Source organism: Chionomys nivalis, chromosome 1 (assembly GCF_950005125.1).
Source record: "Chionomys nivalis chromosome 1, mChiNiv1.1, whole genome shotgun sequence".
Taxonomy (NCBI): Eukaryota; Metazoa; Chordata; class Mammalia; order Rodentia; family Cricetidae; genus Chionomys; species Chionomys nivalis.
This window is the reverse complement of record NC_080086.1, coordinates 13,024,800-13,046,756: the sequence shown is the minus strand read 5'-3', so window position 1 is coordinate 13,046,756 and position 21,957 is coordinate 13,024,800. Positions and strand designations below refer to the sequence as shown.

At 39.4% G+C, this 21,957-nt stretch overlaps 1 protein-coding gene across 1 annotated transcript in view; it reads right to left on the bottom strand.

Annotated features, from left to right (window-relative positions):
* Slc15a5 (solute carrier family 15 member 5) overlaps positions 1-21,957 on the bottom strand; it is a 106,612-nt gene that overhangs the window by 35,860 nt on the left and 48,795 nt on the right. The window contains exons 5-6 of the mRNA XM_057792753.1: positions 20,966-21,152; positions 8,597-8,779 (exon numbers count right to left, since the gene is read on the bottom strand). Coding sequence (XP_057648736.1) covers positions 8,597-8,779; positions 20,966-21,152 — 370 coding nt within the window. The remainder of the gene's footprint in view (positions 1-8,596; positions 8,780-20,965; positions 21,153-21,957) is intronic.

The following is a 21,957-nucleotide window of genomic DNA, read 5'->3' as shown; positions in this document are numbered from 1 at the left end:
GTGGGGAACTGGGATCAAATCCAGCAGCCAAAAGGGGCCACAGATGTTTTTACATCTGCACGTATAGTCCATGTGACCACACCCAAAGTGGACCAGTGTCTTAAAGGCTATTGGCTGAAGAAGCTGTCACCTCACCTTCCCATTTTGTTTAAACATGTGAGCTATTATTTATAGACAATTTACATTGGTGTAGATTCTTGTATATTGATACAAATTCAAATTATATTTGTTATATTGAATATGCTCCTAGTTTTGTTTACAATATTTGTGTCCTTTGCAAAGTTATTTTGTCATAGTGTATGCATGTATGTTATGTATGTTTCTACCTCTGCTTAAGATGTTTTGTATATTGATGCAATTTTAGGACAGATTTATCATATTGCACTATACATTTCTAACTCTGATCAAGCTATTTATACATTGTTTACATTTTGAGGTCATTGTCCTCATTTGCTGTACATTTGTTTAAAGACTATTAATATTAATATTTTAATATGAAGCTTTAGTATTTAAGCTAAATAGGTATTAAGATTTATAGGTCAATAGTCATCCATGTTTGTCATACTTATAGTTAGACTAATCAGGTTCTTTAAATACATAGAGATTGTATTCCACATAGACAAGTAATCTTCAACCACTTCAAAGAATTGTAGAATATGATATTTAAATAACTTTAAAGTGAGACACGGTTGCTCCTGACAGTACTGATCTATTCCCAAGAGAATGTTGGACACCAAAGACACTCCATTTGGAGCTTGTTTTCTTCTTGGTAAAACTGGCCTTTAGGCAAAGAATTACCCCTGCCTTGACCACTGACAAAATGCATGGTGTCCAGACTGGACAAACAGGATACAAGCAAAAAGACTGCCAAATTTTGCCAAGGCCGGGTAATGTGGTTTTAAAATTTTCCTGCCTCTGAAAATGGTCTGTCAGTTACTCTAGTCCTTAGCCAAAGTTGGTTGCCCCAACATTGCAAATGAGTCTTTGGGAGATGGACCAGGTAGCTGGTTGTCTTTGTCATTTCTTGCACCTTTTGGAAGTTGCTTGATTGCATTTCCTGTTTACTCAAATAGTATTATTTCCCTTCTCAGGTCTTTGATGGGTTTGAAGATTAGTTAGTTCTAGATACTTTCCTCTCATGATTTAGTTAAGCATTTCTAAAACAAGAGTTTGACACCTTAGGATAGGATGATATTGAAACATTTAGCATATGTTTCTTGCTTGATGTTGTTCATGCTGGTTGTAATTCTAATTTTTATACTTGATATTTGTTCTTACTGTATATAGTTTTGCATTAGGCTTACAACTCTTTTATTTAGACAAAGAGGGTGCAGTGAGAACTCCTTTAGCCAATAACCTTTAAGATACTGGACCACTTTGGGCATGGTCACATGTGCTATATGTGCAGATGTAAAAGCATGTGTGCCCCTTTTTGGCTGCTGGATTAGGTCCCAGTTCCCCGCCCATGCAGAGGACTGCTGATCACTGCCTTTTCTGTGAGTCTACCTCTAAATAATAAATAAAGCGTTACTATACTCAATTCTGAGATAGTGTGGGACTATTGTATTATAAGCAGCAACAAATGAGATCATAAATTGATATTAAGACTCAGTTTAAAAAGAAGAGATAATAGAAAATGGTTGAACTTGAAGCACTGAACATTTTGTTGTCTTGTCTATAAGAGTAGAGGCATGTTTTTATTGCCTCTTTTGTCTCTTGGGACTTGGTCAGACCTGGCTTACTTGTATTTCCTCTAGAAAAACTCTGTCTCTGCCCACAGCATCCCCTGACTATATTATTATCATTAATATGCATGTATGGGCACAGGGTCATAGCATTTGTGTGGAGGTCAGAGGGCAACTTTCTGGAGTCAGTTCTTTCCTTCTATTCATAGCTCCCAAAGATTAGACTCAGGTCTGCAGGTTCAAAAACAAGCTTGTTCATTTGCAGAGTCATCTAGCCAACTCTTGTCTAGGACTGTGGTGGTTTGAAAGAAAATGGCCCCCAAAGGGAGTGGAACTATTAGGAGGTGTTCTTTTGTTGGAGTGGGTACGACCTTTTTGGAGGAAGTGGGTCATGGTGGAGCCAGGCTCTGAGGTCTCATATATTCTTAAGCCATGCCCAGTGTCTCAGTTAACTTCCTGTTGCCTTTGGATCAAGATGTAGAATTCTCTAGTACCATGTCTGTCTCCACACTGCTATACTCTCAGCCTCCATGCTCCCCACCATGATGATAATGGACTAAGCCTCTGAAACTGTAAGGCACCATCTCAATTAAATATTTTTCTTTATAACACTTGCCATGGTCATGGTGTCTCCCTACAGCCATAAAAACTCTAACTTTAAATGTACTTACTTTAAATGAGCTTTAAATGTTAAGCCCTTTAAATGAAATTACTAACACAATACAAACGCATATTACTAATTTCCCTGTAATTGCACAGCATTTCCAGTTTACTTGTCTTTCCTTAGGAGCATTCCAGTCTATTCTCCAGGAAAGGTGCTGAGAGCTCGTCTGGAGATGGGTAGAAGTATCCCTTCCTTCTCTGATTTTAGGCTCTGGGAGGGCTGGCAGAGGGGTGCATGGCGCTACACAGGCCAATTGAATAAACACTGATTGGGGTGAGGACAATGATGGCAGTAAATAGCACACTGCAAAGAAAAGCATCTAATGTTGGTGGCCAGTTTCTATGGCTCTTCATATGCTAGAAATCACCAGCAGGTCCGTGAGGTCAAGCCTTCTAGTACTTTCAGGAAGGTTCACATACTTTGGGAAGAACTGATTCTGATTATGATGGATTTGGTTCATGAATCCTGCTCACTATAAATACGGGGAGACCAATGGGCAGGAAGACTAAGTGGGCTGATTCCTTTCCCTGGGAAGAAGCACAGTGCACGAGACCATGATTACTACTTAATTATTAATCCCATGCTCTTCTCTTGCTAGAACTTCTGGTGCAGTGCATAATTCATGAATACACTCTGCCAGCTATCTGCCTGCTGGTTAATCTTCCTTTGGTGTCATTTTAGCCATTTTTCCAAAGCCTCCAGTTCCCTTTTATAGAACTTTGCTTTTCAAGCCTTCAGATCTCCAAATCTCGGGGGCCTAATTGCATGTTCTGATCTTGTTCAACTTTAGTGATCATCAGTTTCTGCTTCCAGGCTCCAAGATGCTTCTTGTAGCCCATTATGGTGCAGATATTATCAACAAGTCAGTCACTACTCTAAAATAACCACTATACTATGGAGACTCAGTAAAAAAAAAATTCAAAGTGTCTATGAGAACCGGTCTTCTTGCCAATGAGCGCTAAAGCGTGCCTCCGGAGAGCAGCAGGCGATGGTTTGTGAGGATGGCACCCGCAGTGTGTGCCGAGTCTGTAGCATATGGAGACATAACCACCTTCCTAAGGCACCTGTGATGGGGAATTCATCGCTGGGATTCTTTGTTTTTCACTCCAGTTATTCTTGGACAGTTGAAAATGTGTTTATTATGTTTGATGAGAAGCGATTTAGAGCATGCAAAGGAACACAATCCCGGAAATGGAGTTTACCCCACTGGACCTGCAGAGCAGGATTCTGTCCTTATCCCTGAAGACCTGGGCCAGGAATCTCGTGGAACATTATCCGGTGCGTGCTATCACCTGCCAATCATGCTCACTTTTCTCAAAATGGACAAATTCTTCTCACCCTGTCTGCCAATATTGTCCCTTGGGTGAGATCTCAGCACCTTTAATACCGTATAACCCATCCTTCTATTCATCCAAATCTTGGTTTCTCTGTCCATTTGCTTATGATGTGTCCCGTGCCACCTTGATTTTCAATCCATTTACACCTGTAGTCACTATATCGTGGACCCATCTAGGGATAGGACAGCCGTGGTGGGAAAGCGACCCGGCCAGCACCCATGTTCATACAGCTGTACCAGAGCATGACCACAACCTCCATTATGTATTGTCGCCAGCTTAGTTTGAACCACAGTGTCATAGTTGAACAACTAAAATAGAGACTAAACTACAAAATCTATTATTGCCTGCTTTGTATGAAATAAAATAAATATAAAATAAAATAAAATGAAATAAAATAAGAATAATTTAAAAGGGAGAGAGAGAATGGACTAATGTGGCAAGAGCAGGAGGAGGTATGAATTCAGAGGTCTGGATGAAATAAGTGTGGCCAGAGCTCGGTCATATTCCGAACATTCTAATTCTTGCTATTGGGTTGTAGGCATCATGGAAGAAAAGAATAGAGAGGAATCCTGGGTGGCTCATGGGAGAAAGGCAGTTCTGCTCACATCCTTAGTGTTTAATTTGTTTGTGACTCAAAGAGCTGTGTTGAGTCCTGAGGATGGCACTACTAATTTCACACAAACAGCAGTGAGGAAAACAACTCATATGATGTTGCTGATCGCAAAGCGTTGTCTATGTACAAAACACTCAATGTTTTGCTTTGTATAAAATACTTCCCTAGATTCTTGGGCTAACTCCTCTAGATGATGAGAGAAGCCCAGCATTGCCAGGTAGTCAGTAGCAGAACAGGGTCTGAACTCAGGGGCAGTGATATTTTCTTTGTGTTTTAACAAATAAAGCTTGCTGTAAGAACAGAGTGCAGAGCTAAGCCACTAGAGGTCAGGGAGTGGTGGTGCATACCTCTAATCCCAGGATTTGTGAGAGAGAGGCCGAGGGATCTTTGTGAGTTCAAGGCCACCCCAGCCTACACGTGATTAAATCTGTCTAAAAGAGAAACAGAGTTCACACAAAGGTGATCCCAGCACTTGGGATCCCACTTTTAATCCCAGCTCTGGGGAGGTGGAGACAGGAGTGATATGGCTGGGCAGAGAGAGGAATATAAGATGAAAGGAAATGGGAGCTCAGTGCAGTCTGAGGTTTGGTGGAGACAGTTGCAGTTAGAAGCGACAGTCTGAGGACAGGACTGCCCATTTGGTCTGAGGATTTGGTAGAGGCAAAGTGTCTCTAGTGACTGATTGCTCTGCTCCTCCAATCTCTCAAATTTCACCCCTTAATATCTGTCTCCAGGACTTTGTTACTAAGAACAATTAAAATTCATGCTACCCTCAGGCCAGTCCAGGTTTAAGATCAGAAAGTTGAATGGCCACGCTGCCCTGCCTGTCTGGAATAACTTCATTTTACGGATCAACAGATCCATTCACACTTTATATAAGTTGGTTTTTGAAGAATGGTGTCCCATTCCCATTCACCTCAATGCTGTGATATAAGGAATAATGATTATTCTTTCTATTTTTTAAGATTAGAAAGTTGAAGCTTAGAGATTAAATGAGTCCCTCATGTATCAGGTAGAAGACTGGTCATGAGACTGATGTCTGTGGTCTCTGATACACAAACTCTGTCTATAGTAAACAGGTAAACTTGGTTTCGTGATAGCTATTCTAAATGGTTAGATTAGGGATTATATTACACGATGCATCATTTTTAATAATTCATGGTTTTAATTATCTCTTTGGCTTCTAAATGTCTAATCACTTTGCTGAGCAGGCTAGGAATTTCCTATACGCACTCATTCTTTTACAGGAAGCTCAGAGAAGTTTACCTATTTTAAAGACCTTCCTACAAACAACACTAGGCTGATGACAAACGCCAGTGTGGCAGCATTTTTTCACAATTCTTATTTATTCTTCGCTGGGCTTACAATGACCTTCCCATCACAGAATCTAATAGCTGATTCAAATAGAACATGTGAATTAAAGGTTTTAACAGAATGAGAAGAAATGTGAATATGTTTTGAGGCTATGATTAGACAAATTTCATTCATTTATTTCATTTATTTAAATTAATTGCTCTGGTTTTGTCTATGTGCACATTGTGTGAAGGCATAAAGTTATTAAATATGTACATAAAAAGTTTGAAATAACTCAGACTGTAATAGACTCATTGAAGATTTTAGATACAAGTGAAATGATGAGAATTTTCATTTAGGATGATTATGCAAAGGCAGTGGAAAACAGGAGACGTTGGACATATGGAGACAGTTAAGGATCAGAGAGGTGGCTCAATGGTTAAGAGCTCTAGCTGTTTGTTTTTTTTTGTTTTTTGTTTTTTTTTTTTTTTTTTTTTTTTTTGATTTTTCGAGACAGGGTTTCTCCGTAGCTTTTGGTTCCTGTCCTGGAACTAACTCTTGTAGACCAGGGTGGCCTCGAACTCACAGAGATCCGCCTGCCTCTGCCTCCCCAGTGCTGGGATTAAAGGCGTGCGCCACCACTGCCCAGCTCTAGCTGTTTTTACTATAGGACTTGGATTAGATTCCCACACCCACAGGATGGCTTACAGTCACTTGCAGCTCCAGTTCTAATGAATCAGATACTCTTCTGGCCCCAAAGGCAATGCATGCCCAATACACATGGGCAAAATACTCATACATGGAAATTAGCAAGCAATCTATTTTCTTTTGTTAATCATGTAAAATACTCCCAGTGAAGTGTAATGTGGATTGAGTTACATGTAGCTATCACATTCTAGGGAACCGTGAGAAGATCAAAACCTGACATACGCTTGCTAGGTTCTTCTGATAAGTGTGTATATACACAAACACACTGACAACATCGCAGGAAGTTCTCAAATTCTTGTGATAAAGTATAAAGTGACTAGCCTAATCAATATAAGCAATTGAGATAATCTAGAAACTTCTGATATTTAATAAACATAATTTGAATATGTCTTATGAAATACTGGTGATTACACCTAATCTAGGGTAATTTAATTTGAAGACATCAAGTTATTAGGTAAATTGCATCAAATTTTCATCTCATTTGCATGTTTATGTGCTCTCAAAGTCCATGTTCCAATTTTGGGAATGTGTGCATGTGAGTGCCTTTGTGTTAAAGGGAGGAAGTCTGAGGCTAGAGAATGGGTTTTAACTCAGTGTACTGCAATTCACTGTCTTCCAGATTTATTTATGTCTGACCAAATGGTCTTGGTTCTAATCAGGTTGTGAGTCCCCTTATATTTAATTGAATTATGCTGGAGAACCTCCTTCAGTCAATGGTCTTTGAGAGGCTAGACCAGGTTGGGCTTGGCCTTGGGGTACCAAAAAGGTGTGTGCTCACGTGCTTGCTCTCTTTCTCCTCTCTCGCCTGGATGCTGGATTTGGTTCCTGTTATCCATTCATGCAGAGAACTGTGATCTGTGAGTCTCCACTAAATAAAGAACCCCTTATTATACTCAATTTTGAGTTAGTGTGAGATTATCTTATTCACGTTCTCCTGCAAGGTGTGGAATGGTTAGCCGTCTAAGGTACTTTAAATAAGAACGTCAGAAAAGCCCTATTGATTACTCAGAAACTGTTTGCAATTATACCAGCCAGTAATCTTGAAACTTAACCATTATTTTAGTTTTACAGGATACCATAGAAAAAACATTGCCCCCCATGACTGCTGAAGGTAATTCTAGAAGACAATAGCCCTTCTACCAACAAAGTTTGTCCTCAGGGTTAGGGTTATCAATTAGGGGTTGATTATAACTGATAAAGGGTTGGTGTTGGGGTGGAAATTTTGTAAGCTCAGAGATCTCATTTAAAAACAGGGAAAATTGAATGGGATAATAGGTAGATTAGTGTGAATTTACTCACACTAATAATAATAAAAATAATAGTGAGTAGTAGAGTGAATAAATGTGAGTATTTATAGACAATTTGTATTGATATAAATTTTGTATATTGATACAAATTCAAATTATATTTCTCTTATTGAATATGCTATTTCTGTTTATAATATTTGTACATCTATGCAAACTTATTTTGTCATATTTTATGCATGCATGTTCATACCTTTGCTTAAGATATTTTGTATATTGATACAATTTTAGGATACATTTATCACATCATATTTCTAACTCTAATCAAGATATTTATACAATGTTTACATTTTGAGGTCATTGCCCTCATTTGCTGCACAGTTTTTTAAAGATTGTTTAATGTTCTAATATGAAGTCTTAGTCTTGGAGCTGTATAGGTATTAAAAATTATAGGTCAATAGTCATCCAAGTTTGTTATACTTATAGTTAGACTTACCAAGTTCTTTAGATACATAGGGATTATATTTTGCATAGGTAGGTAATTTTTTAAATACTTCAAAGATCTGTAGAGCATGGCATTTAAATAACTTAGAATTCTGTTTACAAGAGACACGAATGCTTCTGGCAGCACTGATCTCTTCCTGAGAGAATGTCGAACACTAAAGACACTCCAGCTGAAGCTTGTTATTTTCTTGGCAAAACTGGCCTTTGGGCAAGGAACTGCCCATGCCTCAACCACTGACAAAATGTGTGGTGTCCAGACTGGACAGGCAGGATACAAGAAAAAGACTGCCAAACCTTTGTCATGCAGATGACTGTGATCTGTGAGCTCCCCATAAATAAATAACCCCTCATTATACTTAATTCTGAGTTAGTGTGGGAATACCTCATTTGCATTCTCCTACATAGTTAATGTTGGTTACAGATAACAGAACAAAGAAAACCAAGACTCTGTTTTAAATGAGGGTGTAAACAGGCTTGTGGAAGCATTGCTGGGAATACAGGCCATGGGGCATGCTCTTCTCAAAGCACTCTCTCACAGCCTTACTCACCTGCTGGGTTTACCAGGGCTTCAGACACTCCAAGCAGAACATATTGAGGAACCAGAGATCCACAGGCCAATGAGGAAACAGAGAAGCCTTTGCCTGAAGGAGATGCCTCCCAGGTGAGTTTTCTGTGTATTTCTAGGAAGCCGGCTATGGCCACAGACAAGACTGTACAACTGTTACCAGCAACTGCAGAGAAAACAAAACAAAAAGAGATGGGAAACATGCTCACAAGTCACAACGTTACTTATGCCTTTGGGGATGCTTATGGAACATCCTTCTGATACCCAGAGAGCAGTGACCTTTGGGGTACAGCCACCCAAGGCTTAAGCTCCAAAGGGCTGAGTTCACTCCATTTTTCTCAGTTTACTCCTTACTGAGCTCTAGCCAGAAGTTTCTGTCCTGCAGTCATTTAGTCCCAAAGAAACACAAAGAGATTTATATTAATTATATATGGTTGGCCTATTAGCTCAGGATTCTTATTAACTTATTCTTACAGCTTCAATTAACCCCTAATTCTTGTCTGTGTTTAACCATGTGGCTTAGTACCTTTTCTCAGTGAGGCATTCTCATCTTGCTTCCTCTGTGACTGGTGACTGTGTCTCCACCTTTCCTCTTTCCAGAATCTCTTAGTTGAGTCACCCCGGCTATACTTCCTGTCTGCCACTGGCCAACTAATATTCCTGACAAATCTTTACAGTGTACAAGAGGATAAAGAGTATTATTCCACAGCCCTGGGTCTTGTGCTTGTTGCTTAAGCTTATTGTTACTCTCTTGACCTCTAAGTCCTTGGAATAAAGCTAAGATTCTAGAGAAGTTGTGAGATTTCAATAAAATACTGTCTTGTTAGCATCATAAAAACTCCTGGTCACAAATAGTCATGATGGTTATGGAGGTACTGCAATAGGTTTTAACTTTCACTCTCCACATACCAGTCTTTGTTAAAGGGAACTTCCCACCCATTGTTTTGTACAAAACAAGGTCTCACACTTTAGCCCAGGCGAACATCAAATTTGTGGAAATTCCTGCCTCAGTCTTCCCAATGCAGAAGTACAGATAAAGTTCAAAAGGTATATTTGACTGAAACTACGACTCAGGAAAAAATTAAGACAAAACCATCTCTTTATTTCATTTAAATTACTGTTGTTAAATGGTTTGAAGATAGGATCTTATCATCTTTATGATTTTTCTATGTTGTGTTTCTGATCTCTGCAGCTAATAGAAAATTTAAGACTAGAAATCTTAAATAAGAAAGGTCAAGAAAGGGTGGGGAGATGACTTAGCATTTGCTGTGAAGGCAAAGGACCCAAGTTTAAATCCTCAGGATCCCCTTAAAAACAGAACATGGCCATATGTAAGTTTACCCCCAGCATTTGAGGTAACAGATGATGGCCAGGCCCTGAGAGCTCACTGGCTGGCCAGACTAAAACCACGTGCTTCCAGTTCAGGGAGAGATCCTACCTCAATTCATTTTTCTTTACAACTGAAGAATATTACACTGTGTATACATACCGCGTTTTCTTTATCTATTCGTCAGTTGAAGACATCTAGGCAATTTCTGTTTCGTGGCTATTATGAACAGATGAATGAAGGACACAGCACAGAAACTTATGTCTGTAGAAGGATACAGAATCCTTCTGGTGTATGACAAAGAGTGTCATAGCTAGGTCATATGGGAGATCAAATTTAACTTCCTGAGGATGCTTCATATCTATCTCCATAATGCTGCACCAATTGTGATAATTGGGTCCCTTTCCTCCACATCCACATGAGCATCTGTTGTCATTTTATTTTTAATTTTAGGGAGAGTCAGTTTTCTTCAGACCTGCAGCCCCAGAGAAGCAATCCATGCTCTAGTAGATTGTCCCACAATCTATATAAACATCACTAAGTTGACTCTGCATTTGAACAAAAAAGCACATGAAGCTGAGGCTGAAAAGTGATCCAGGCTAGAGGAAGAGTTGAAGGGGAGTAAAATGGAAAGTGGATTTAATCAATACACATTATATGCATGCATGAAACTCTACATGAAATAAATGAAATCAAGGTTGGTAGATTAAGCCAGATTACACCTTCTTATGGCCTCCACATGTGCATGTAGCGGTATGTACACCATATGTATACACCACCACACATGCATACATGAACTGCACACATGCATGTAACATACCATACCAGTGTACACACCACTACAGCTCTGTACATATACCACTCACGTGCATATAACACACCGCACAAAAAATTAAAAAGATTTAAAGTAAAAAGTAAAGAGCAAATATAAAAGTGAATGAAAAAACTGAGAGGTGAAGGGTGGAAGACAAAATCAGGCAGCCATCCACATGGTGGGCAAGCCCTTCCTTTCCACTTTCAGTTATTGCCAGGAATGTTTAGGTTCTAACTACGGATTTTGTGTCAGTGTTTGATAGAATCCACTTGAAATTTAGAGATAGCTACATTTTCCTATCATGCATACCGTTTTAAATAGTGTAAAGTTTTCCATTAACAAGATCAGCAGTTTTCAGGACTGTCTTAGCTAAGTACAGAGGCCGGTGTGAGTCAGGTATCTACCTCAGGGGAGAAAAGGAAGGTGGACACATGAGGACCCACTGAGAGTAGCTGAAGTAAGTGCAAAGAAGTGGCAGACATTGATGCTAATATGAGTCCAGATAACTGAGAACTTGGTGGAGACAGTAGCATAAATGAGATTCATAAGAAGACAGAGAAAAAGTTGATTTAGTTTTTAACAGACTTGGTGGCACAAAGGGGGTAAAATCAATAGAACTTCTCAGAAGACATTTAGAACATGTACTGCAACTCAGGAGACTACATGAATCAAGAGAGGACTACTCAGTTAAGTGTTGAAGGTCAGACAAAACTGGAAAAAGGTTGACCATGTAAGCAATGCCCCCAACGATTGTATTTGGAGTGTAAAATAAGACTATGAAAAGGACAGCAAACGGGGCAGGGGGCGGTGTTCCAAAAGGACAAAACAGACCCCAGTGACTCTAAAGTACCGGCAGGAGCTTTTGACATGGAGACCCAGGAGTTTCAGATGGTAGTGACAGGATGAAGAGAAGTTGGAGAATCAGCTGAAATTTTGTACATGAGCTGTGGGATTCTCAAATCTCCAATTCTCATGTAAAGGAGAGATGAGCACCCCATTCCTGCTCTTCCCATGAGGAGGGACTGGAGATAAATCTCCATGTTTAGATAAGGTGACCTTGGACTTGGGGAGGAAGCATAAGAGAGAAAAGTTGGGGTCTAGACAGCAAGCCCTCCCATCCACACCTCACTACTAGCACTGGGGGTATCCTGAAAGCAAGGCATAGAAAGAGTTTTCTTTTGGTAGTGGAATACCCCTACTACTCTTCATCTCTTGTCTTTGTTGGGGGGAATTTCCACCATGAAATGACATTTTAAAAGTTTCATCTGTGTACAGACATGCTACCCACAGCACCATATTCCTGTAGTTGACTTCATCCAGTCATGCTTTTAAGTTCTTGTCTAGATAAGCGGGAAGGAGGAGGTCACCAGAAGTTTGAGAAGAACTGCCAGTATACAAGAGGGAAGCAAAGAGGAAGTAGAGATACGCTGCAGTTAATACCCTCAGTGATATGGGAGAAGTTATGGTATCCACAATAAAGGAATGTGTTGCCATGAAAGAGAAACCAGATACGAAAGCTAATGGTCAAACTGTGGTAGACTCTTGGAAGGATTAAGTCAATGACATTTCCAAAAGACTAGATCAAAAACCAGAAAGAAAAAGAGGAATTCAAGCAACAAAATCACTCACCTACCCAACCACTAGCCAAATAAATGGCTAACTAACCAACAAACCAATTGTCTAACTCATCAGCTAATAATAATCAATCAACTGATCAACCAACTGAACAGACAAAAATCTTAAGATTATAGACATTTGAAGAGAAGATTTTGAGACATCAACTAAATTGTTTTTGGGAAAGTTCAACATCTGATCAGTAGAATTCAAAAATGAAATATAAAGAAAATGGAAGGACATATTTTTAAAAATAGACAATAGCCAGACATTATTCAGAGAGTGAGAGACCTTGGGATATCAGTCCTTAACAGGATGCCTCCATCAATCCCTCCCTTCAGGGATCAGGGAACCCATGTGGAAGAGGAACCAGAAAGAATACATGACCCAGAGGGTATGGGGGATACCAGGAAAACAAGACCCTCTAAATCAATATGATCAAAACTCACATAAACTCACAGAGACTGAGGCAGGAGGCACAGGGCCTGCCCATGTCTGCACCATGTTCTCTATGAATTTATTATATTATGGCTTTCAGTTGAGTATTTTTATGGGGTTCTTAAGTGTGTGAATGAGTGAATATTTGGTTCTTGAGCCATTTCTTGACTCTCTTCCTACTCTTTGTATGTCTTGTCCAATTCTCATGTGATGGCTTTTGTTTTTTTCCTATCATACTTTATTTTGTTTTCTATTATCCCTTTTAAACCTGTCTGTTTTCTAATGAGAGTCAAAAAGGGAGTGGATCCAAATGGGAGGGGAGGTGGAGAGAAACTGGAAGGAGTAGAGGACAGGGAATCATAATCAAGATATATTATGTAAGAGAAAAATATCTATCTCCAATAAGAAGCAAAAAAGAAGATATCATAGAGGTTTTTTTTCAGAATTGAAAGAGTTTTTCCAGATCAACTACACAATGGTTGAAAAATTAAGATGCAAGAATATGCAGTTTTTAAACATCTTAGAAAAGCCTTCTTTTCTGGAAGCCAAGTCATAAAAGCAGGAATGAGTGTCAAGTTGATTTCTTAGGATTTCTCATTATAATTTGCATCCCAAAAGCATAGCTTAGTGATAAAACATTCACTTAGTGTGTGAGGTTCTGGTTCAACCCCATCACAGAGAGGTACCTAATTTAGAATTGGACTTCCAGAAGTGACTTCCCATGTTATGTAACTCAGACATGCTTCCCATGTTATGTAACTCAGACAAAGACTACACATACTTTGAGTATTGACATCACTTGGGTGTACGCCCATCCCACCCCATCTCATCTGACTTCTCCTCTCAGAGGACAAGCAGGAGTTGTTAGTGCTTGAATGGAAGAGCATCAAGTGATGGTTAGGAGGTTTACAGTCTCTCTGAGACAGTTTATAGTGTGCCTGCCGATTTGTTAGACTAGGGTCTGTGGTTCGGGTTTTTGATAAATGGTCAGTAATATATACAGTTCCTGAGGGTCAAAGGAAAAAGAAAAAGAAAAGAAAAAGCAAATATGTGTGTAACAATAAGAATTTTTTACAAGTTTTAATGATTCACATTAAAATAACAATCTGTGAGGGAGTTGTGTAATTTCACTTAGCTGGGGTTCAAAGTTAACATTTCTTATGATCAAATAACTCAAAACATTCATCTGTGCAAGTATCTCTGTTTACATGTTCCCAGACATATCTGGGACCAGATTTGGTCCAGAGTTATCGTGAGTTGTGTATTTAATAATCAGTGTTTGATGTTTGCTTTTTAATTTTATTTTGGCTTGATAACAACTATAGCTTTGTTCTGGGCCCCTGCTACTGTTCTACATACCTGCATGGAATATTAGACAACTATCTTTGTCCTTCTTCTGTGCTTGACATCCCTCTGTGTGACCATCTGGCACTGTTGTCACTGAGAGCTTGTTAGCTATGGGGACTCTCAGACACACCAACAACAGAATCAGAACCAGCACTGAAACTATGTCCTCAGATGGTTCCTATCCATGTTAAACTCTGGGATGCTCTGCATTGTCATTGAATATTCAACCTGATCTAGCTCCATCCAGCCAAAGGTTCCTCCAACCCGATCTAGCTCAATACGAAAGGCTCTTCTTCACACAACTTCGGACAAAGCACATGTTTAGTTCATTGTTTCAAGAGGTTCTCTTACTCTGCTGAAACAAAACAGCTGCAAATGTTCTCTTATGGAGAACAAAAGTTTATTTTCTCAGTTCTATGGGTTAGGAAGTCCAAGACCAGGGCTCAGAAACTTCACTTGCTTGGTGCAGGCTGACGTTTGATCTATGCTGGCGCCTTGGATGTTACATCTTCAAAAAAAGGATGAATGTTGTGACCTCACAAAGAAGAAAGAAAAACATAAAAAAATTAAAAAAAAAAAACCAAACTTCTTCCATCTGGCCCTTTTTTATAAGCATGAAATCCATTCATGGCTAGGTGACCTCTTGCAGTCCAAACATCTCACTCCTGGGGGAATAAATTTCAATGTGACTTCCTGAGAGGATGAGACCATTCACAGGTATAACACGTGTTACTTAGATGATCCAGGACAGAGTTCGTTGTATAAAAAGGATCTAAATGCCTGTGTTTGCTACTGAAAACTTACACCAGTGAAACTGATTCTAATCTAAATTTAATCTACTTCCTTAAAAGAATTTAACTGAGGTGAGATCATGGTATACCCAAGGCAGAGAGCCATTGATCAGAATTCACGATTCTAAAGTTCTTGTAGATCTGTAGCTACAAGATTGAGCACAATGGTTCCAGAGGAGATATCAAATAATATATGCTTTAATATTGGCTGTGTGACTGCAGACAGACCTGTAAGAGTCTCAAAGCTCTCATAATTTATATTATTATCCTACCATGTAATACTTTTCAAAATTAGAGCGCAATGAAATAAGAGAAAGTGGGAATTCATTCCAGAATTAACCCTTCCTTTACTGTTACATATTGAAACAAAAATATATTAATTAGTAATGGACATACTAAGATTTTAAAGGTATTGGCTAAGCATATCTATTAGGAAGATCATGGAATTTTCATGGATAGTCTGATATATGGAGTCTAATGTGTCAGTGAACCACCATAGCTATAAAATTCTACTGAGAGCTTTGGGCTTTGTCCCTGGATCCCTCCTTTAGCAACTTTCCAGGACAGAAAATGAACTTGGCAATGACTTCATTACCCTGTGTTTTCTGCCTTTGGGGAAGATACTTGCCACTATGGAGATGGTGTGAGAGAGACTACAGAGGCTGGAGAGGCTGGAGAAGCTGGAGAGGCTGGAGAGGCTGGAAAGGTGGAGAAGTTGGAGAGATTGGAGAGGCTAGAGAGGCTGGAGAGACAATTAGGCATATAACAGAGTTCACCGATCTTGCAGATAGTTGGGGTTTGATTCCAGCACCATCATGGCGGCTCACAATGTCTATTCCAGGGGATCTGACGCCCTCCTCTGGTATGCAGAGGAGCTGCATGCATGTGGTGCATAGACATACATTTAGGCAAAATAAAATACTCATGTATAAAAATAAAAATAAACTCTTAAAACTTGCCTTGTGTTTAAAAATACTTTAATTGGGTTTGCTCTTAGTTGCATTCTTCTTTATTGGGGAGAAACTACACTCCATCTCTGTATTGTTTTTCTTTGGACCACTGATCTCATTTCAGGAGATGGGACTCAGCTTCTCTTAATTTTTGAATTAAGAGATCATTCTTTTGACACAATCAGACCCATGCATTTCTCTCTATGAAGCATCAAATACTGCTTCAGATGGTGCACTAGATCCACCTACTTCACTCCAAACTTATTCCAATTTAATGTTAACTTTAGGACCTGAGGATATCAGTGTGCGTTTATTAAACAAATGAACAACTAAGAAGAAAACTTAACGGCAGCTGATGTCTATAAAAGTGACTCCTTTACCTGTTTCACAATTCTTTCTATTAAACATTTTGCAACAGACATATAGTATGTTTCTTGGGAAAATTTATCAGTTTGAAAACCTCACAGAAAATAGGAATTCCAACCAGGCCAGGTTTCAGATTCCTGTACTCCCAGTGCTCTGGAGGTTGAGGCAGGGGGAGGAGGGGCTACCATATGTCACGAGCTCAAGGTGGTCCATGACTGTAATAGCATGAACATATTTAAAAGTAGAGGAGAGAGTAGGGAATATAGAGTGAGCCCTACTCTCTGTTAATGGTACTGAGTCAGGACTTTGCTAATCGCCACTTCCTTTCTAACTCAAATGGGAGCTTCATAGGACAACCATTATGTGTAGTAGTAGAAAGTACTGGTTATGGATAAAGAGGCCAATACTTTGAACCATATTACAACAGGCTTTCTGTTACAATCAGAATTTTCAGGTTATTTTAGCATAGATCTTACAAGTATTTGAATATATTTTATCTGCATTTCAATTTAAATGATACTCCAAAACTAGGAGAATTGTATTCTCAGACTTTGCATGGCAATTGTTAGCTATCTTAATTGGGCTCATTTTAATCCCGTTAATACTGACCTGTGCCAACGCTCACTACTTAATGCCACAGGTTACATAATTGTAATCAATGCTAAGGAAAGAAATACTCATGGTGTAAACAGCTTTGTACTATGAAAGTCTGAAACGACCTACGGCAGTTATGACGGGATACATCACAACGATATCTCCAACTTTAGAAGTTTGGTAAATTAAGGTTGAACTTTTATTAGGAAAAATAATCTATTGGCACCACCCACTTCACGTGAATATGAAAATTCCTGAAGGGGGAGCAACTGAATAGTGTAAGGAGTGGTAGGGACACTGTGAGAAATGGCTGCTCACTATAGCAACAAGAGGAGCTGTTGGGAGATGTTCACTGTCGACTCCAACATCTAGTATCTTATTGGGAACTAATCCTTGGGCATGTCTGTGAGGGGCATTCCTGACCCATCCTATGGTGCAGGAGGTCCTTCTGTCCATGTGTTGCTTTCATTGGTTAATGAATAAAGAAACTGCCTTGGCCTAGTTGATAGGGCAGAACTTAGGTAGGCGGGGAAGACAGAACTGAATGCTGTGAGGAAGAAAGGCAGAGTAGAGTGATACCATGAAGCCGCCAGAATCAGACATGCCAAATCTTTCCTTGTAAGCCACTGCCATGTGGTGATACATAGATTAATAGAAATGGGTTAAATCAAGGTGTAAGAGTTAGCCAATAAGATATTAGGGCTAATGGGCCAAGCAGTGATTTAATGAACACAGTTTCTGTGTGGTTATTTCGGGGCTAAGCTAGTTGGGCAGCCAGGACGGACATGCGGCCCTCTCCCTTGCAACAACCCTGTTCTAGTTTCATTATTTTACTACGACAAGCAACTTGATCAAAAGCAACTGGCGGTGGGGGAAGGAAAGGGTTTGTTTGGCTGTTACTCCACGTTACTGTTTATCACCATGGGAAATTGAAACAGGAACTTGAAGCAGAATCCTTGGGGAATGCTATTTGCTGACTCACTCAAGGCTCCTACGTGCTAGCTTTTCTATATAACTCAGGACCACCTGCTTCTGTCCATTGTCCAGAACAGATGAAGCCCTCCTACATCCTCCTACATCAATTAGTAGTCAGGACAATCTCCTATAAACTTTCCAGAAGGCAAATGTGATCAGGCAGTTCCTCAAGGGGCCTCTCTAAGCTCTAGGCTGTGCCATGATGGCAGCTGAAGCTAACTACGACCCTTTAAGTAGGCAGCATCAGTCCGTGGGCTGGAGTCCCAATCCGAGTAAGAAGAAAGCAAGCTGACTGCTGGCATTCCCTCTCTCTGCATCTTTGTGATACAGTACAACCTGATGCCTCTTGCTCCTGCATGTCCTCAAGACATGACCCAATGAAGCCTTTCATCCTCTGAGTTGTTTGCATCAATTATTTAGGTCATACCTTCAAGAAAAGTAACCAGTCAAGGGGCATTTTATTTACTTTCCATTGCTAATTGAAAACAGCAGTAAAGGTTTCAAATTAATGGTGATAATTTAACTATAATCTAATAGTCACATATAGTTGAATAATTGAAAAATACTAATAATTCAATGATAACAATAATTATAATAGTATAATAGCCACAAGATTAAAAACCTGAATTTTAAAAACACTATTTTGATGAGTTTTAGTATATTAAATTATGGTTTATGATGCACCTAAAAATAATATGTACACGATGATGCCCATGTTCATACTAGGAACTTATAAATATATGCCCATTCATAATTTATATGCCTATATGCTTCACTCGTATTTTCAGGCATTTGAGCTCGAAGTATAAGGAAATTTTAGTATTAGACTCAGTCAATTATGTAAATTGGTATTAGAAAGTACCCTTGGTTTGGCTTTCATGTCCTGGTGAAACTTGTTCATCTTCCGTAATCATAACCAGAATATGGAAAACTTACCCAAATATCTAGTTTAAAAGATGCATATCATCACACTTTTATATTCCCATATCAAAATATTATGCAAATAAATGAACAAGTATGCAAATGAATGAACAAGTATGCAAATGAACGAATGAATGGAGTCTGGCTTAGAAAGAACTAAATTCACTATTCCATACCCAGGGGAGCAAAGCTCTATTTCTTTTGAAGTAAGTCTAACTTTCTTTTCTCCTGCCCAACAGGTCTTGTTACTGATTTTGCAGAGGGATAATTTAGTTCATCAACAACATCAAATGATGTACTAGATAATTCTCCCACCTTTATTCATGAGAGCATCCCTAGCAGAATAGTCACGACTTTAAGTACGCCATAGAGAAAGTTGATCTAATTTAAACTGAATTTAAGATGCTTTATTCTAAGGAGGATTCTAATTAAGCTCTGGTAGCTGTGGTGTTGGTCTGTTTCCCCAACGTAGGCCAGGTTTAAAATTTTCATGCATAAATTTGGTAGCTCTGCCTGTAAGTATCATGATACTTGTATAAGACTGCCAAGATTTTTGACATTTTTGTAACATCAATGGACCCTTGCTCTCACGGTATTCTTCTTTATTCTGTTTCAATAGTCAGCTCATAGAAGTCAAACACACAAAGTTCTATCTAATTTCATTTGTGTCTTCAAAGTTCAGAAGAGAATTCTGGGTTTTCTCTAAATAATACTGTTTTCTTGGATTTCTGCAGTCAGACATAAAAAGAATGCTTTAAAGCTCAGAGATTGTAAAATAAAATATTAAGATTTATAGTTTGCTAAATGCTATTACAAAAGTGACAGGCCTACCTGGTGAGAAATAAATTCTGGAAGCTTCTGTGTCAAAGATCTCTGTGTAGATGACTATAGTCACTATGATGATTTTAGTCACCTTGACTTCTAACCAAAACCAAACACACAGTGCTCTGATTTGCAGAATCACACTCACAGGTTTCAGGAAAACCAGGAAACAAAACACGAAGCTATGAATTGTGTACAGATAAACAGCAGGAAGTGTGTGTGGCTGGAAGCCCATAGTCCCTGGTCTTTAACAAGAGACACAGCAGGTTAGCTAGCTGGAAGAGGAAGTCTGCAGTCTGCCCTTGACTGTTGCAAAAGAATCATATCTCAACTATTGACTCCAATGTTCATTTGCCCTGTGTGATATTTCCCAGGAGTTCCCATTTTTAATTAATTAATTTATTTTGTTTGCCTATCAAAGGACAAATGGTGTCCCCTGCAAATGACAGTCTATTATCACTAATGCTTGTAGCACTTCCCCTGAGTATGGGGACTGTATTCTGGATACCCATGGCATGCCAGATGTTTTCAATCTCACATAACCAAGTGACCCAAGAGTTATGTAGGTTACACTCCTCTAAGAAATCCAAAACAAGCAACGCACAGACAGGAGAGCTTAGGTTTGTTTCCAAGTCACACAGTAGCCGTTCAGTGGCAGAGAGCACACCGACTTCCCTGTCACCCTTGCTCTGTGGCTCCCTGATAATGCCTTATTGAACAAGGTTGGAAGGACATACCCAGCAGAAAGGACTCCTTGACTTTTTCTCCATGAACCAGATGGATTTTGTTTTATGGCTTAATGTATGTGTCCTAAGGAAGCTATCTTAAATCGTTCCACTTTGAAAATCATTGCCATACCCCTTACTATCTGAAGAATTACTATACAGAGGCTGTGAATTGGAGAATTAATTTTTTTTCTCTTTCAGGGATGGAGACAGAACTTGTGGCTTTATTCATGTTAGGAAAGCCCATTAGAGATGTGTCTCCATGCTCACAGTGCTAATTTTTAATAAATTTTGTTACTGGTTCGGAAATTAAAACTATTAATTTTTTGAGATTCACTAAGCACCTTCTCTCTTTAAGAGCGCACTAGGGACTAACTTAAGAGTAAGGATGACTCTACTGAAGAAAAGTCCATTTAGTGGTGTTTGGAGTTTTACTGTCTCTTTCTATTGGACTGTGCCTTCCACCAAAGTGTAAAAGGATGGATTGAAGATGTTGTATTGATGCCTGGGTAAAGACTCAGGGACCTGGAAGCTGCCACTCACAAATTTATTTATTTTGAAATTTGTGAAAACTGTATGCCTACTCAGGAGTATGTAGCTAGTTTAACAGACTCTTTTTCTGTTTTGGTGTTGCAAACAATTTTCTCAGAATCCCACGTTGTACTTACTAATGCATGCTGACAGAAATGGTCCGTCTCTCTTAGAGGGAAGTAGACAGTTGCTGAAGTAATCTATGAAGGGAGGCAGAATTAATAATGGCAGGATGCTGATCGCATTCATTAGTGCAATTGGCAGAGGAAATCCACCCAAGTTCCGGTTGGAATTCATGGTCTGAAGATAATATCCTGAAGGGATCTGCATTCAAGGAAGAGGGGAGTTAGCCAGTGGCTTACCTTTGGAGGAGGGTGCTCTGCCAGATGCCTCCCCCTCATGTCTCCTGTCCCTTAGTTTTTTCCAGTCCCAGTTCTGATCCCAGGGCCATGCTCAGCCCAGTGACAATGCTACTGATGGCGAGAACTTTGTTTTGACATTTAGTTCACTTTCATGACTTTGCTATCAAAGCCACAGGTAAGGGATCAAATTTCACAAATTCTCCATACTCAAATGGACTGTTTTCATGAACATTAGAGTGAAACTAGCCAGAAAGTGGTAAAGGGTGTCTGCTTTCACTCCGATGAAGCAAAAAGGAGGGCTTGGAATAGACTTTCTAAATGACATCTAGGTTGGCAACAAAACAGGATTTATTTATTTATTTTTCCAAGAGGGGACAATGGAGAGACACACTGCTCACTGTAGGCTATCTCTGCGAGCTTCCCACAAGGGTTTTGTTTCTAGTCTCAGTCAAGCAACAAGAAGGAAGAAACAAAACCAACTTTTCTGTGCTTGTGACTTCTGTTTAACTGCTTTCATTGACATTTTATGTGTATGGGAGGGCTCTTTGCCTGCATGTTTGTCTGTGTACAGCGTACATACAGTACCGACAGGCCAGAGAGGGCACCGGATCTCTCTGGAACTGGAATTACAGAAGGTTGTGAGGTGCCACATGGGGGCTGGAAGTTGAACCTAAGCCCTCTGCAAGAGCAACAGACGTTCTTTATGGCTGGTCCATCTTCAGCCCTGTTACTTTTAAAATGATTCTGGTGTGCCAATTGTTGTGGTT